Source organism: Lathamus discolor, chromosome 2, assembly GCF_037157495.1.
Source record: "Lathamus discolor isolate bLatDis1 chromosome 2, bLatDis1.hap1, whole genome shotgun sequence".
Lineage (NCBI taxonomy): Eukaryota > Metazoa > Chordata > Aves > Psittaciformes > Psittacidae > Lathamus > Lathamus discolor.
The window spans coordinates 5,689,761-5,707,774 of record NC_088885.1 but is presented as its reverse complement, the minus strand read 5'-3'; the positions used below and the strand labels follow the sequence as shown (position 1 = coordinate 5,707,774).

General features: G+C 42.0%; 1 protein-coding gene across 4 annotated transcripts in view; it reads right to left on the bottom strand.

Annotated features, from left to right (window-relative positions):
* Nucleotides 1–18,014, bottom strand: part of CPNE4 (copine 4) — a 289,357-nt gene that overhangs the window by 86,282 nt on the left and 185,061 nt on the right. For all 4 annotated transcript variants that reach the window (XM_065665582.1, XM_065665585.1, XM_065665583.1 and 1 more), the window contains 4 exons: nt 12,250–12,321; nt 9,043–9,117; nt 3,370–3,453; nt 2,341–2,430 (listed from right to left, as the gene is read on the bottom strand). In XM_065665582.1, the coding sequence (XP_065521654.1) occupies nt 2,341–2,430; nt 3,370–3,453; nt 9,043–9,117; nt 12,250–12,321 (321 nt within the window). The remainder of the gene's footprint in view (nt 1–2,340; nt 2,431–3,369; nt 3,454–9,042; nt 9,118–12,249; nt 12,322–18,014) is intronic.

Genomic DNA, 18,014 nt, shown 5'->3' with positions numbered 1-18,014 from the left:
GCCTCTCAGCATCTCACATTTTGCCTATACCATGTTCTCCAGCATTGCTTTGTACAGTTCTGCCCCCTTTCAGCTTTACGGAATAACTATATTGCTTACACAAGACAGAGTCATTTGCCTGCCTTCTGTTTTTCAGGCAATAAACTTACAGATATCTAATACACCCAGGATATTTATAAAATTGCAACCTCCCAGGATAACAAACTCATTATCCTGACACTTCACATTACTGTCATCCTACACATGCTACAATAAATAACTCCTCTACGTTTTTTGCATTAGAAACTACGTTTCTAATTTGCATTAGAAACCCTCTTAAGCCAATACTGTTAATTTTGCTTGCAGTTTAAAATGGGGGCTGTACTTTTCCTACACCTCATTCTCTATTTCATCTGCTACAGCTCTGTTTCAATCCCACTGAACATGCCAAACACAACTGGTCTGATCATTTAGTAACTAAGGCGTAGAATCACAGAATGATTTGGGCTGGAAAGGACCTTAACATCATCCAGTTCCAAACCCCTGCCATGGGCAAGGACACCTCACACTAGACCACATCAACCAAGGTTCTGTCCAACCTGGCCTTGAACACTGCCAGGGACGGGGCAGCCAAAGCTTCTCTGGGCACCCCGTGCCAGCGCCTCAGCACCCTCACAGGGAAGAACTTCTGCCTTATATCTAACCTGAACTTGCCCTGTTTCAGTTTGAACCCATCACCCCTTGTCCTATCGCTACAGTCCCTGATGAAGAGTCCCTCTCCAGCATCCTTGTAGCTCCCTTCAGATGCTGGAAGCTGCTCTGAGGTCTCCACACAGCTTCTCTTCTCCAGGCTGAACAGCCCCAGTGTTCTCAGCCTGTCTCCATGCAGGAGGTGCTCCAGCCCCTGATCATCCTCATGGCCTCCTCTGGACTTGCTCCAACAGCTCCGTGTCCTTCTTATGTTGAGGACACCAGAGCTGCACACAGGGCTGCAAGTGGGGTCTCACAAGAGCAGAGTAGTAGATGAAATACCTTTCAGGACTGCTTCCCCGCACCACCCGAGGTGCTGAACTTCCTTCCAGTATCTCAGATGTACCTGTCACAACCACTCTGCTCTGGCCTCTTAAGTATCCTGTGCTCCATCTACTTCATCCTTCACTTTTCCTTGCTACATCTCTCATTGTTTTCTAAAACTTCCTCCTTCTTTTGGTATTTCTTTTGCCCTTGGACTCATCTTGTTTGCCCAGCAGTGCCACAATGGGCATAAGCAATATATAAAAATAACCATCCATACTGGTCTCTTCCTGGTGCATCCTCGATACCATACACACATACAGATTCAAACACTGCCAGTACCACTGTCATCCCGTAACAGAACTGCTGATTACTGAAGCACAACCAGCACGACCAGCACAAATCCAAGCATTCATAAGACTGCTTTCCACCTTTTCCACCCTTTTCTGGCATGCATGTATACAACTGGCATTTTATTTTCTTCAATCTGCATAGCACACCCTGCAGTATATGAGTGAAAAATGACAATACTGCTTCTGCAGCGTTGTGCAGCTCCAATGATGAAAGAAGAAAGGTTTGCAGCAACAAGGGAAAAACATTACTAGAAAATTTGGTAGGGTAAGAAGACCAAAAAAAGACATATTTTTGGGTCCAGTGTCCTTTATATCAGGTCCAAGAGACTAAATAGCCACCGGGAGCAGTGCCACTCCTTTAATACTTTAAATTTGCTATTAACTTCAATCCTGACTAGAAGATATGACCAACTGGATTCAGCCTTGATTTAACACCAATTAGTGATAAGAAAATGAAGCTTTCTACACCAAGCTCCAAGACCCCAACCATCAGTGTTCTGCTGGCTGTGCCATGCGCTGACTGTGCTATGTGCTACAGCAACACTGTCATTGCTATGGCACATATCTTTTTGTGGCCACCCTGTTTTTCAAATATAATAACGGACTCTAATTGAGTGTGTTTCTTTACAGAGAGACTCCAGCCATAAAAGTGAGGAAATAGCAGTTAAAACGGTGGCAGGGCTTCCATTTCCCTTGAATTTACTTCCACCAGTTGAATGATGCTGGGTTCAAATCATCCAACTGATTGGCAAACCCAGCTCCATCATTTTTTTGAGGTTATTGTTAAGAAGTCTAGAGCATAATCTACTGATTACGGTAGATTCCCACTTCTCTGCATCCTTAATTTGATTGTGGTAATCATAAAGCAGCTGTGTGATCATACTTCCCATCAAAGAAGAAGACAGAGCACAGTAGCAATCTTCAAGTGAAAAAGGGAGACAAAATTCTGCTTTCTGTGAGTAAAACAATTCGAAAAGTACAAATGATTTCTGACCTTTAGCCTGCGGTCCTGGTCTCCGCTGCACAGAGAATTTACAGACACTTTAAAGGTCTTCCAAGCTGGATTTAAGTTATTCATCACAACCTGTGAGTGAAAAGAAAGGACGGGAACCCTTAACAACTGCACATCTCCAAACAGAATGCTAACAAGAGCATTTCCAATATAGTACTGTTTCCAATACCGTACATTCATCAAAAAGAGAAGAAAGCAGAGCTCAGCTGGAGGTTTGCAGATAAACATGCAAGGGATATGTGCCCTTGAGCTACCTGCAGTTTGCAACATTCCTCCTCAGGAAAGCCCCAGAAAGGTGTATGGGTGGGAAACGGACCCGTACACAGATCATGCTACAGAGATAGCCCCAGTACTGCTATGCTTCAGGGGGAGCATGATTCCTAAGGGAAAGGTTGTAGAATACATCGCGGAACTGGAAGCCATGGAAGAGATGCAGGACTGGTCAATGGGGATAAGCAGCATTGATTTACACACACATGGTCTGCCTTACTAGTAAGACTTCATGGGATACATAACAGACAGGCTCATAATCCCAAATGCAGCTCCAGCCTGTACCCCTAAATGCTGCTTTGAAGACAGTGCCAGTCAATACCATGGAACCAATAATGGCACTGGGACATAGGATACTAATGTGAAGCACTCAGATTTACAAACCTCATAACATCAGCATCCTGGGATGAGGTAGAGAAAATGCAATATGGTATTAACAGAAAAGAATATGATCCTCTCTGTAGCATGATTTGGGCTAAATACAATACGTAGAACTCCTGACCTTCAAACAGAGCATCTTCCAGTTTAATTACATCTGGATCTTTGGCTTCAGTACCATCTTCCCTTACTCTCATGGACATAAGTCAACACCTGATACCCATTAGCCAATAATTACAAGACAGATAGAAGTGTTTTGAAATGTGGGTGCCTGTAATGCCTTTTGTGACATGAGGGGCATGAACTATTCCTTCTGACAGCCCACCTGTGTCCTTCGAATGTAAATCCAACCCTGTTCCTTACCTCAGTCCTGTGAACAAGTTGTTGGGTTGCATCATCATTCACCCGGAAAATCTCCAGGAAAGGATCAGATTTGCTGAAAAAGTCCTAAAAGAAAATATAGGACAGGTTACTCTTGAGACTTGATTTTCCTTGAGCCTTTCAGGCACGCTGTGCTGATGCTTCCCTGCCTGCTAATGAAAAAGGACAGCCAGCATGGCTTTAGTGAGACCTCTGGGTGTGTCTGAGCAATATTTCATCCTTGTCCTTGTTCCACCAGGATTTCCATGGCACTGCTGTTGTCCTCAGTTTAACTGCAGTCCTGGCAGGCAGAACTGTAAAATGTCATTTTACTGCCTTTTCCTTTCTTACACCCAGTCCAGGTTCCTGAGCTTCAGTTCCTTCATCCATCTAGCTTGTTTCTTTCTGTCTCCATACCTGTTTGGTCTTTTGACATCAGTTTTATCATGCAAGGCCCTCTGAAGCAGATTCTACAGCAGGTACTATTCACCCACCCTCTCAAAACAGAGGTTAATTGGCCACGATGTGCTGCTACCAACTAATACAAGTGCTGTCAAGATAGATTAGAGGTTAGAGAAGCAAGTCCCCTTTAGGGTGTGATAACAGGGTCCATGTTAAGATGACAGAGCAGAGGAATACAGAAAATTACTTGACATCTCTTAAGAACCAGCAGATCTCTTAACTACGCTCACTGCACTGCAGAATGCCTTCTCCTGATCATGCATCCAGCTAACAACCCTGAGCATTCTTACACAAACCCCAGTTAAGTTGCTTTCCATTTAAGTCTGGCCAAAGCACCTTTTGTTTCAACAACATCTCATTTCTTGTGGCCATGCTGGCTGGGGGTGGGAGTGTAGCTGGATGCATAGCTGGAGGAGGAAAGCCAGCCAATTCAGATCTCTAACAGCACAACGCTGCAAAAGCAGGATTCAAATGGACTCAGCCCATTTTCTGCAGTTTCAACTCCCTCCTTCACTTTCCTCTTCAAAAGAACCACAAGATAAACTTTATGCATATGGATATTGTTCTTCTCCATAGGCCATATCCAAAACCAGAGACCTCCACATCAGCCTGGGGAAGTGAGGAATTCTGCTCTTCTAGTATCTCTATAAAAGCCTTAGTGTAAAAATGACTGTAATATGCATAGTCCTACAATTTTCTCCTCACCAAATGCGCACTGTACGTATATTTGACTAGCTGAATAGACACTGGGATGGGAACAACTTTGGATAAGATGCTAGCAAACGTCTGAGCACATCATTTTGGTTAAATTTGTCTGTAGGGCATTATTACAATTCCAGAACTGCAAAATAAGCCAATAAATCAGGGCTTTGAAAAGGGCCCCATGAATTTGAATGCCTGGAGAACGAAGTGAGTCCTGCAGATCATGAAGCCTTGGGCAAGGCTCAAGCAACCTGAAGTCTTTTCCATCTATAAAGATGACACCTACCAGTGCTGTTTTCAGAGTGCTGTTCTATGAATGATCCATTTCTTTTCATACTAGAGGAAAGGTAATGGTATGTTTAGAACCGCTGTGAAGCATGTGCATATGTATTTGTTAAATCTTAACATGTGGAGCTCTAAGCTCTGGGTTTGCCTATGTGTTTCAATTACATGGTTATAGGATATTTAATGTGAAAGTGTGCAGAATGAGCACAAACCCCGACAAATTCTGTAACTCCAGAGCTTGCCTTAAGGCCCTGATGTAGATTTAGTATCTGCACTCTATTCAGCACTTATAACTGACAGTATATAGGGGGCTTTGGTGATCAAGTTCTGCCAGATTACGACTGCATAGTGAAGAGAACAAGCAGAGAGTGAGGCTGCTGGTTTAATCTTAGTAATGCCATAAATCTGAAGCACACAGGAATGAAAAAGATTGAGCTGGCTCTTCTCACATGTAAGTACACTGATTAAAGCTGACTATAAGCCTGATGTTAACAGATTCTTCATCAAACCTAAGTTTGACAAGAAAAGTTATCTGAAAGAAAACACCTCGAAATGATACATCCCAAGAATGCACCCTGGAGTGCAGAAAGATTCAGAAAGGAAACCAGGATTTTGTGTATCATTCCCAGCTGAGTATCATGAAAGCTGAAACAGCATTTTAGCACAAGGGGAGTCATTCTTAATATCTGGTTTCAGCTACCAAGGCAATACCACCTAAAATGAATTAATGCTGCATGGTATCATGTATCACCCCACTGAATGGAAAGCCAAAGACTAATTCCTTTCAGAAAGAAGGTACAAACAAAACATCCTTCAATACGGAAGATGCTTTGTTAACAACCCCAAAATGATAAGCCTAAGAAACATTTTGCTTTGGTAGCTATTCATGTTTTCAAAGCTTTTTCATTGTTATGCTGAATCTATCAGCTTTGCATAATCTCGCAGGCGTATCCTCTCAAAGAAGAATCGCAGCAATAAAGGTTTAACGCTTTGCTACTTTAATAATGTTTAAATGATTAATGTACTTGCTAGTGGTAGAATGCACGTTGTTCTTTCAGTATGTGCAGCAGTTACACAGTAGTAACACAAGTACAAGGCTTAAACTTTAATACATACAAAAGAGCAGTATTAGCCTGTAGTTTGCAGCCATTTGCTGGAGAATCTCTTCTTAGCAGTGATAACTGCCTCTTTCAGACCAGGAAAAGCAGTTTGTCTGCCCCAGCACTCGTTATTTATTATAGGTATCATCAAAACGTAGCTGCTTGTTATGGAAATTGTGACACAGCTATTAATGCAGTAGAACCTTCCCAAAAGTTACCGATCCACTGTGAAGTGTTCTCAGTGGATCTCTTGAAACAAAGACGTGCCAGCTGAGCTGACAGGGCTCCAATGAAACGTGAAAATGCGGCTGTAACTTCCAAACAAGCACTGCAATAAAAAATACAACCTTTATCTCTGCAAAGTCACTTCACTAAAGGAAACTTTCGTACTTGTGGCTTTCCTATGATTTGCCACTGAATGTTTCTGCCACCCTTACAGGAAAAACGGAATCGGCTTTGCCTGGGTTGTTGCTTCTCTAAACCTCTTGCAGTTTTATGTGGAGGGAGTGAAAACCACCCCCATAATACAGCCAACAAATATACTCTGTTAAATTATATTAGCAAATCTTGTTAAATCTGTCAAAAATGTGCTGTTCACATCTTTTTCTCTAGCAGAGGAAACTCATCTGTTTTAGGACCACAGTCTGGATTCTCTTTCAAGGACTTTTCCTTTGAAGGGCAGAGAAGAAAATTCCTACCCATTCAAGATACCACTTATGGTAATGGATGGATAGGATTTATTTTGATTTTTATCTTTAAAGCACTTCCAGAACCTCCCTCACCACCGTCCCTTATCTGCAAGCTGTGAGACATTAGGATTCAAGGTGTCTTCTGCCACCCCTACAGCTACCAGCGCAGGAATCCCTGGGGTAACAAAGGTGATCCTGTGTAGCAGAGCAAGAGCAGTTGCTTCCACAGGCTTTCCCTGTCTTTCAGGAGACCTCCAATGCCAGTTCCAGCCCTCAGTTTGTTTCTCTGATGTTACATCCCTACTCAGGTCTTCTCTGAGTAGGGAAAGGCATGTAAAATGATGTTCAGGATCTGACAGGAACTCTTCTCTATTCTCTGATGGGGTTTTTTGACCTTTATGTGACATTGGAGCATTAATGCTTTTTCACCAATGGCTGAACTATGCAACCTAAGTAACTTCAGACCTTAATACCAGCAATTACTAACAGTGCCTTGCAACTACTGATGTCAAAGTTCCCTGTAAGCCATACTGAAAGCCTTTTCTTACAAATGAGGTAGGCCAAGGTCCAGCCAGGTTTAGTGCTACATCCCTAATTGGAGGAAACTGAAAGGCTTCTTTCAACTGCAATAGGCTTCCAGTGATTGCTATCAGTTGAAGACAAGAGTTTTGATTCAGATAACACACACAGAGTCATTGTTTGAGTTGCACACTGCATTACCCAGGAATTTTGTATAGAATCATAGAATCACAGAATAGTTTAGGTTGGAAAGGACCTTGAGATCGTCCAGTTCCAAATCCTGCCCATGGCACACACTATACCATGTCACCCAAGACTCCATCCAACCTGGCCTTGAACGCTGTCACGGATGGAGTATTCACAACTTCCTTGGGCAACCTGATGAAGCTCACCTTGCCTGGACATGATAAAATGGCAAGAGTGACAATATTCTTGCAGTATTTCAAAATGATCCTCCTTTACTGACCCCATAAAGTGTTTCCATCACTCTCTAAAGCTGTTGTCCAGACAACACTAGCTCAGAAGAGCACTCTGGCAGTATCCCTTTAATTTCTATCAACAAAAGCTATAAGAAATCATAAAATTTGTACCAGATCACACTTTACATTTGTGGAAAAGGAATGCCCAAGTGGAACCTCACTATGCTGTGCATGTTCTTTCCTTTTTCCTAGATGTGAGAGCATGTGGAGCAGGACTTGCGTACAACTTTGGAAATCACATCTGAAGATGGCTGTCTACAGAGAGGTTGTTAAATCTACATTTTGATACCTAAATCAATTCTGCGATTCAGACACACTAAGACTCCAGCAACTGAAGAAAAAGGTTGTTCATCTTTCACATGAGAAGCAAATTCAGGTCCGGATCATTTAGGATTATTGATGATCCTGAGCATGGGAATGTTATTTACCTGTGTGATCTACACAAATTCCACTGTTATTCATCTTCTTGGGTGCTTTCTGCTTGCCTGAGATTTTCTGGCAGCTTTGACCAGAAATATTATTCATCTCTTAGGGCCTGATTTTGACAACCTGATGTCTGCATCCAAAAGTACTCTCACTGATTTGATTTTAAGCTATTCACAATGTCACATTTCACAAACACATGCTTGGATCATCAGGATCAGAAACTTTTGTATAGCTTGACCATATGCCTCTAATTAGAAGCAGCTTTATATATCAGAATGGTAGACACTGTGATCCAGTACAACTGTAATCATTCAATTATACGTAAAGCCCTATTAGGATCATAGTCTTATGATATCTATACACAAAAACATCCCCTGGATCCCCACAAATAATTATGTCTGCTATTACACTGAAAGAACAGTGTGCTTTACAAGCAGTCAGCTTACAAGCACCTCAAGCAGTGTTGCTTGAAGTGCTCAATATATGTATATGTCATTAAACAACAACAGCTATTTTCAGAGATGGGTAGCGCTCATAAAGAAGATCACTGTTCGGGTCAGTGGGGAGTCTTCTTATTAAAGAGGGGAAAAGTTATTAACAAATCTGCAAGAACCTTTTTCTCACATTCAAGCTACATTTTGTTGAACCAAATGTACATCATGACTCAGCTCTTAGGAAGTTTTCAAGCTTTATTTTAAGATGCTTCAAGTATAACATCTTTGACTACTTACAGAAAGTTCACTTCTCCAAGCACTTCTGATCCGTGGCATTTTAAATGATTAAATTGTCTCGGTTACAGTGTAATTAACTGCCTTGGTTTTAATTAGATTCCCTTGATTATTTTTTGTTTAATTACTTTGTAACTTGAGGAAAGCCTCAGTGTGAACATTCATCTGAAACCTCTGTTGTGTTTCATAATAGAAGGCCAAAAAAGATCCATTAGGGAAAATCTCATCAAATTCTCTTTGCAGGCATTCTTATGTCATTCAGTGAGGTTAATACCAAGCAGCTTACCTTGTCATCCAATTTCCGTGCACTGAAGGAAAGCTCAACGTAGTCGTCGTTGCCAGACAATTCCTCGGCAATCACCTAAATGGAAAGCTGCACTTGAGTTTTGCATAGTGGAATGACATGGGAGAAAGGTGCCATTTCCCATTGTGAAGTCTGTAGACCCCATTAGGAACCTGAAGCATGGTACAAGTTAATATGTTTCCCTTTGCAATCAGTGCTAAGAGCATTTGGTGAATCCCTTCCTCAGCTGATGGGTGCCAGCGTTTTAAGCCTACAAACCCCAAATCACTCTGTATCACTCAAATATGTCTTTTCAGTCACCTGTCCACCTGTCAATGTACAGACATCAACATCCATCAGGGACCCCTTTCCTCTGACCAAGTACTTTTCCTCACACAGGAAAAAGTAATACTTTGGCATAATTTGGCAAGCTAAATGGAAAAAGAAGTGAAGTCACCTGTCATTAGTTGCTATGAAAGGCACATTTACATTAGAGGAGTTCTCCTGGTATAGTTTTTCTGCAATAGCTACAGTGGCAAAACCATTTACTGTAGGCTGGGCCAAAAGAAAGTAACACTAAAGTAATGTAGTGTGATTCCTTCAGGGGGTGTAAACTATGCTGCTAAAGATGCCAGTCACTGTGCTGTGTAATGCTGCTAACCCCCCCACCCCAATAAACCCAACCAAAACAGCCATTAAAATGCTTCAGCGGATAGAAGGTATTAACTAAACCTAAGATATTTCACTGAGATATGTTCTTTGAAACAAACCAAATTATATTTTATTTGACAGTTATAAGATCGTTCCCTATTGTAAATACTCTGTCCAGAGATTAAATTGCCCAGAAGAACCTGCTTCCGAGGTGTTTTATGCCCACAACCACACATTTGGCAGCCACATCAGCTCCCCAGCAAGGCTCAGACCACGTCCACCACATGGGCTCCAGGTCCTCAGGGAGTTTCTTTGGCAGAAACTTAGACTCTGCATTGGGCATAACTGGCAGGGTTTTGGTAGCAGAGGCTTCAGGGGTGACCTGTGTAGGGAGATGTGAGCCCCACAGCTGGCTGCAGCTGGCTTGGCACCCCAAAACATCAACTCCTCAGCGGTGCAATATAGCACCTCTGTGTGGACACAGTTAAGAAAGGGAGGAAGCTGCTAGAGGCAGGAGGCACAAAGGGAACAGCAGTAGGAGCCCTGTCAGTTCACCCTAAAGAAGGAATACCAGGAAGAGGTATGGGGAAAGAGATGTTGCTGGGGTCATAGATGGAGAGGCACTCTTGGAAGGAGGTGCTCCATGCCAGAGGAGGTATCTCTGAGGGCACAGGTAAGCCTATGTCGGAGCAGGGATGCCCCCAGAGGGACCAGGGCCTGTGTGTAAGCCCAAAGTAGAGCTGAGAAAATGAGTAAAAAACAGAGCAGGAAAAAAGTAGATTTTCTATGCTCTGATCCTGACCTGTGCCATCCATCACCTCACCAAAGGGACTGAGCATAGCATGAAGTGAAGGCAAAGGGGGTGGAGACTATGAAGGAAGGGGTCAGGAGAGGTGTCTGAACTGACATTGAGTACAGGGAAGTGGGAGAAAAGGTGTTTTCCCTAAGAGTTTTTGTCATATTTGTTCCTCAATACCCAAATCAGTAATTAAAAGTTTAAGTTATAATTACCAACAAATTGAATGGAGTAAAATCCCCTGAGTCAAGACTGTTCTGGCTGTGACACCTCACAGCAGTGACCTGCTGTATATTCACACTCAGCCACGCAGGGGCACGGACACCTAACTGTGCATGCAAGTACCACCCCACAGGCACACAGGAGGTGGTTACCGGGTATGTTCCGAGGTCCTGAAATAACGCTAAATAACCCATCTTGACTTATTCTGTTGGGACAGCAAACTTTCCACACAATAATTTTTGTCTGAGTTCAGTTTTCTCCCATTCAAGCAAAGTCAACAATTTAGATCTACTGGCTGGAAGCCAAAGCAAGCAACTAAGGTCCATATTGCACGGTTATCATCCAGTGTTAGGCCAGCAGGGACTATTAACTCATTTTCTTTGACCTTTTGTGTATCACAGAGCATTAACTTTTGCCAGAACACTCTAGTTACAAGCCTAACGATTTTAGATAAACCAGAGCATCTGTATTTTCCCAAGACTACAGTCCTTGTGTCCCTCATAGAACAGGAGGGGGCCAGAAAACTATGAAGGTGGATGAGATAAAGTATGCCCAGATAATGCCAGCAGGAAAGCCAAACCAAGTTATTTAGGAAGCAAAATGCTCTCTTGATTCTCCTCAGCCAGATGAGGGGGGAATTCCTTTCCAAGCGCAGATCAAACATGACTTTACCTTATGCATTAAAACAACTCCCTTCCTCTCCAAGCAACAAGGAAGACATCTAAGAAAGAAGATACTCTGGGCTCTCAGGAAGCATTCTCTCACAGTCTGATGCCTCTTCTGTGGTTGAAGGCAGGAAAAAATCTAAACAGCCAAGCCAAAAGCAACCCATCTGGCTAATTGCACATCAAGGAAAAAAAAGCCCTTCTCAACCCCATGAGGCAACAGAGCAGAGATCCCCAAAGCAGAATATTTCATTACAGTCTTTGTCTTAATGCAGAGCTGCAAATGTCACAAGGTTCGGTGCAGACAAGCTTGAGCTCCTGAACAAGCCAGCAAAGAGAAAGATGAAAGAGAGGTAATACACTGATTTGCAGATTTCAAGATACACATGGGACTATAACTACCCAGCCTGTAATTGCATTACAACGCAGCTAAAATACCTAATCTCATCGAGCTTCTGCGTTTGGTGTTGCTGGGTGCATGTGTGTGTGTCTGCTCTGTTGGTTTCTTGGTTTTAGGAACTGCAAAAAGCCCAAGGGCTGAGAAACGACAGACTCCTGCATGTGTCAGAGTGGGTCAAACTGAGCTTCTGAAGGTTCTAGACCTTCAACTTAAAGTAATCAAGCGGCACAACTTGCCTGCTGTCAAAGTACTTAAAAGTACTAGTAATAAATACTGTGGCTTTCATGCAAATCATACATTATCTGTTGCCATTTCCTCACCAGCATTTGTCAGATGCTTGTAATGTAATTATCTATTAAATAATTGCTTCATCAAGGGTTGTTCTGGTGACTTAGCAGGATGCTTTTAGGGAGAATTAGTCACATTAGATATTTCTACATAACAGGAAACCAAGAGTGTATTCAAGACGGACTTACTGTTATAGATGACTTTCCTGCTGTGTTCCCATGTTTGAGTAAGGACTTGGAGAGCTTCCTCTGAGAAACAATCTGCACAAAAATCAAAACAAAGGGAAATAAGCCCGAATATGTAGTAAATACATGGCTTATTGTAATCTCATTTTTACGTTGCTTTTTTTTGTATCAAAGTAGTGCCTTAATCCACAGTGAGAGTCAGCACAGCGTTAGTAAGACCATGACTGAGAGGAAAGGTTCCCCAGGAAGCCTGCAGACAGGATGCAATGGAAGCACAAAGCAAGCAGATGGGATCAAGCAGAACAGGAAGAACACAATTCACTGAGTTGAACAGAGGAACTCCTTCAATGACTCAAACTGTTTATTCAGACTGGCCTCTTCTGCCCCACATTTAGTTGTTTAGACAGCCAGGTTAAGCACAAATTTCCCTCCACAGCACACAGCTTGAAGAAGTCTTTGTACCTCTTCCTTGCCAGTTGGGTACTCAAACAGCTTTAGCTGAACAATCATTTCCCAGCATCTGTGTTAATTCTTCTCCAGGTGTTATTGCTGCTATAGAGACTTGCACAATTGCTTAACTTTCTTCTAGCAGACCCAGTGCTTTTCAGGATTGCAAAGAGCACCCAGTCTTTTCCTTTTTCTAGCATTTTTCCCTTGATCCAAATGCCTTTTACACAGACTGAATCGCCATCAAATGTGTTCACTTTTCCCAGTGCAGAGTCCTTCACACTATACATGATTCAACCTCAAGTTTGGAAAGCAATTTCCCATCAAAGAGCAGTGGTACATATACAAACAGTGTTTCCCTAACAACATCCCCTAGAACGATGTTGATATATCAAGGAAAGAAACGTGGTTATCATACCCTTTCCAAAAATGCCTCTTTTGGATCTTTCACCAGCCCTTGGGTCATGGTTTAACCCCAGCTGTCTGCTCAGCACCACCCTTCAGTGGGATGGGGGAGAGAATGAGAAGGTTAAAAGTGACAAAACTCGTGGGTTGAGATAAAGACAGTTTATCTCAGTAAAGTAAAGCAAAAGCTGTGCACACAAGCAAAGCAAAACAAGGAATTTATTCACTGCTTCCCACAGGCAGGCGTCTGTTCAGCCATCTCCAGGACAGCAGGGCTCCATCACACCTAACAGTTACTTGGGAAGGCAAACACCATCACTCCAAACATCCAAACGTCCCCCACTTCTTCCTTCCCACAGCTTTTATTGCTGAGCAGGATGTCATATGGTGCGGAACATCCCTTTGGTCAGTCGACTGTACCCCCATCTGACTGTATTCCCAACTCCTTCTGCATCCCTCAGCCTGCTCACTGCTGGGATGGGGTGAGGAGCACAAAAGGCCTTGACTCTGCAAGCACTGGTCAGCAGTAGCTAAAACATCCCTGAACTATCAACACTGTTTCTAGCACAGATCCAGAACATGACCCCACAGCAGCTACTGTGAAGAAAATGAACTGTACCCCAGCCAAACCCAGCACGCCTTGCAAAAATCTGCACGTTCTTCTCTAGACATTTAAGTACCCTCCAGTGAATGCTGATCCCTGATCAGCTCTGTGGCTTGATAGGATTTCTAATTCAACAAGCGTCATTTTCCCCATCTCTCCTAGGGACTGCTTCAATTTGTATCTTTTCAAATTGCAGGCGAACTACCTCTCTAGCTGCAGAATGACCCCTGTAAGCTTTCAGCCTTGTCCATGGTTTTGGCATCACATTAACTCATGCACTAGTGTCCTTAAAGCCTCATGCTTTTGGAGCGCCAGTCCACGCACGCACCTTCCTCTGTGATACTACAAACTTATCATCTACTGAACCTTCCTGAGATCATCTTCTCATCGTTCTGCTCACACTATGCATGTGCTTCCCAAGTGGTGTATTTCACTTACAGATCAGCAGCTTTCTCTAAACATGGCATCACTTTGTTCACAACAGTGTGTACATCTCCCTGTGGTGGTGTTTCTGAGGCCAACTAGGAAGCACGTCCTGCCTGTTTGACCTTTCTCTGTGATGTGATTTACATTTCATGGTACCACAGCTCTGCTTCCTCCTCCTTAAACTTGGGCAAGGGCTAATTCTGTGCCCTGAAGTCGTCTTTTCCAAGCATTTTGCCTCAGTTATCAGTTATGTTTTAGTGTCTCAGATGGACTCAGTTAATACCCTAAACTGACAAGACTCAGTCTTCAAACCTTACATCAGCTGTATTTTCACTTTGGTTTGGAACAAACATGTTCCTTTTCAAATGGGATTCTTCGGACTCTTGGAATACAGTGTCAGTTGTCCTCCTCCAGTTAAATTAACTAACAGCTCTTTAAGCATTAAATGCTTCAAACCCACTTTATGAAGGAAGTCTCATTCTGTCTAACTGCTCACACAATTCCTTCTTTTTGGAAGAGCCAGTTTTATCACACATGACACTTTTCATACCATACTCCGCACTCTTCAAGACATCCTTTGTTCCCTATAGTACTGATCAGCACACAGTCTATTTACAGATGAATTACATCTCTTTCTGTCTTTGTTAAAGACCTGTATCTGAAAATTGGTAATCAAAACAGAATACTGAGAAAAAAGATATCTCTATCGCAAGAGGAAATAACCTTATTACAGGAAATAGCTTATCAATAGCCTAAAAGGTCTTTGAATTTAATTAGGGGTAACAGCCCTTTCAGAATTAGTCATAGTAATAACTCCTTATATTAGCAAACTAAACTTTAAATTACTTTTCTAAAGACTGCCATGGTCATTCGCAGAAGAAGATAAAGAAGGTAAAAACAAAGCAGTACAAACTGTACAAGTAATTGCATTAACTTTCCCTGGCAATATTCATCTAGAACTGAAAATCTTACAGCTTCAGAGATCAGGCTGCAACAGCAAACCAAGAGACACCTGAGGTGTTTAAATAGGTAAAGTTAGAGAAAGTGCTGCACTGATGATTACCCTGGGCTCTGAGTCAGCCCTGGTAAAAATGACATTCATATCTAATAAAGTACATTATTCATCCCACTAATGAATTGAGCAACTTCATTTGGAGGAGATCAAAGGCCAACTATTTAAAGGTACTCAGATACTTCAGGAGGCATACAGAAATCTAATGAGATTCAGGAATTCAAACACCTTGAGAACATTGGTCCCATGCTTTTTGCACCACGGAAGCAGTCAACAGCCTATTAAGCAAATATTCCCATACAGACTACTTTGATATAATTAATTCAGGTGCAATCATGGCTCTTTTAGCCTTTCTCCAATTCAAGAGCAAGGGGATTTGCAATGGCTGAAACAGAGCTAACAATCAGTCAGCATTTTCAAGTGCATAATCTGCTAATGGCATGTATTATTAAAAGCACAGAAGAAACAATAATACTCATTACAGCGAAAGAAGATTTGCAATATCATTTATACATAAATGTGTGTATGGGAAATACGAACTCTCTAAACAATACTTGGAAAGGTTCTTGGCAGGAAAAGATTTACATCTCTGCAACTCTCTGCACTCTTTAGCCAATAAAGAGCAAAATGCTAGTTGAGCAAGCAGGGGAGTTGTGAACTGCAGCAGTTTTTTAACACTTGTGTGAATGATAAGAAACCAAACAAGGAATGAAATCACCACTTGAAAATGGCAAAGACCAGCCTTGGTAAGCAATAGAAGAAAAGCCAAAGGCTATTCCCACCCTGCAGACCTGCAATGTAAGAAATAGCTTTTCTGGTTCCTGTATCTTCATGCAGGCACAACTGAGCAGTAATCAAGAATGTCATGGCAATGCATGTTTGTTTAGTGCTCAACAGAAAATGATTATTCGTTGAAGTAACTGTGGTGAGCTCTTGGAGATCAGGCTGAGACTCCTGGGTGAAACTTCAAACTAAGCCACCTTCCTGTGTGCTTCAGGAGCTAACTTTGAAGTTAGAGTCCTTTCTGTACTAAGTAATCCAATCTCAATGCTTTATAAAGTTTGTGGAATATGAACAACTGTGATGAGAGCATTAGAGAGGCTCAGAACACAGAAAAGCACTAAAATGTAAAATGTAAACTAATCCTAAAACATAAATAGAAAAGGGCTTGGTTTTGCTCTCTCAGGTGAATACCATGGAAATTAGGCTACTCAATTTCAATTTCTGACAGTGTTTGTCCATCTAGGACTTTTTATTCATTGTTCTTTCATGGACAAAAAAATCCAACCTACTAAAGAAAAAAAACACCCTAATAAATCTATCTCCTTCCCCTTGAAACAACCACACTTCACTTCTTGTGAGCAACCAAAAAGGAACAGAAAGGCAAAATCTTCAGGGATTAGATGGGGATTCAGCTGGAATCCCCCAGGTGAGTGGAGTGCTTGAAAACTTTTCCTAGGGTTGGGAAACGGGAAAAGTAAAAGGGAAGAAGTGGAAGAATTTACTTTCCTTAGTTACAGACAACATTTGTAAAGCCGTTACCAAGGATGAACTGATTCATAGCATCTGAAGCATCTATATGAAAGCTAGAGGTCACTGATACAGTGGTACCTCCCAACGGCAGTTAAAATATTACTGCTTGAGCACTGTGTGCAGCTCTGGAGCCTCCAGCACAAGAGGGATGTGGACCTCCTCCAGCAAGTCCAGAGGAAGCCATAAACATGATAAGAATGATGTAAAGTTCAAAAATTAGAGGGGGGAGGGCAAAAAACCCCCACCAAAAAAAGCCTCAATGTGAGATCAGAGTCCTCCAGGCTACATTACTGTGAACAGATTTCACACTGTTATTATTTTTTCTTGGTTACCATTAAAATTACACTGCAACCAACCCAGCTGTGTGCTATTTTTAGAGATCAAATCATTATAAAGACATTTATGCTACAGGCAGCAGCAATGACATTTTTTCCCTTTCCTGTTCAAGCCAATTAAGCAAGAAGAACATTCTAATAACTTTTTCCTTTGTTTCTCATTCTCCTTGGTGCTACAGGATAGCTTATTTTCATTAAGGCCACAAGTAGTCTGTCAAAAAGAACAGACTTTAGAGTGCACTATAAACATCCTAAACACTGGTATTTTTACACTGAACTTTCAATTTAGTCAATACATTTCACATTAATTCCCTCACTGACCGGACTTTTCCTCTTCCAACATGCCTGGGAAGAAAAACAAAGGGATTCATGTGCAGTGGGGTTGAGGGAACAAAACAAAAGGTGAGAAAATAGGAGACAAAAGCTTTGCAGCATCTTCCATACCAAGTCACTATGTTCAGGTATTCAACTGAGTTCAACTTCTGTGGAGGTATTGCAAAGTTTAATTGAGATGAAAGCCTCCCTTGGTCTCATCACACAAGCTACCACAGAATGGAGAGCAAATTTACACTCAGCTCAGGGAAACTGAGGCCATCCTTGACATTGCCTTTACGGACTTGTGTTATGAGACCAAAGCATAACAAGAAGTCTGCCAGTTGGAAATAAACTGTGATACCAGGAGCACTGTAGCATGCTACCAGCCAGCAATATAGGAATTGGCAGCAGACCTGGCTCTGATGGTTTCTAGGTATCGATCCTGTGAAGAGGACTCAACACCCTTAAATTTAGTAATCTAAAAAGTTAGGTATCTACTCTAAGCTAGCTGTCCAGACTCTCTTGGTAACTAAACAGAAAAGACAGGTATCTCCTGAAGGCAATTTACCCTAATCTGTGATGAAACTGCTAGAACTGCCTGTTTCTCTCCACTGAACTAAAGATGGAAATCAGAAGAGTAACTTAGTCTAGACACCTAACTTTTGGATGATTGGAATGAACCCAACCCTAT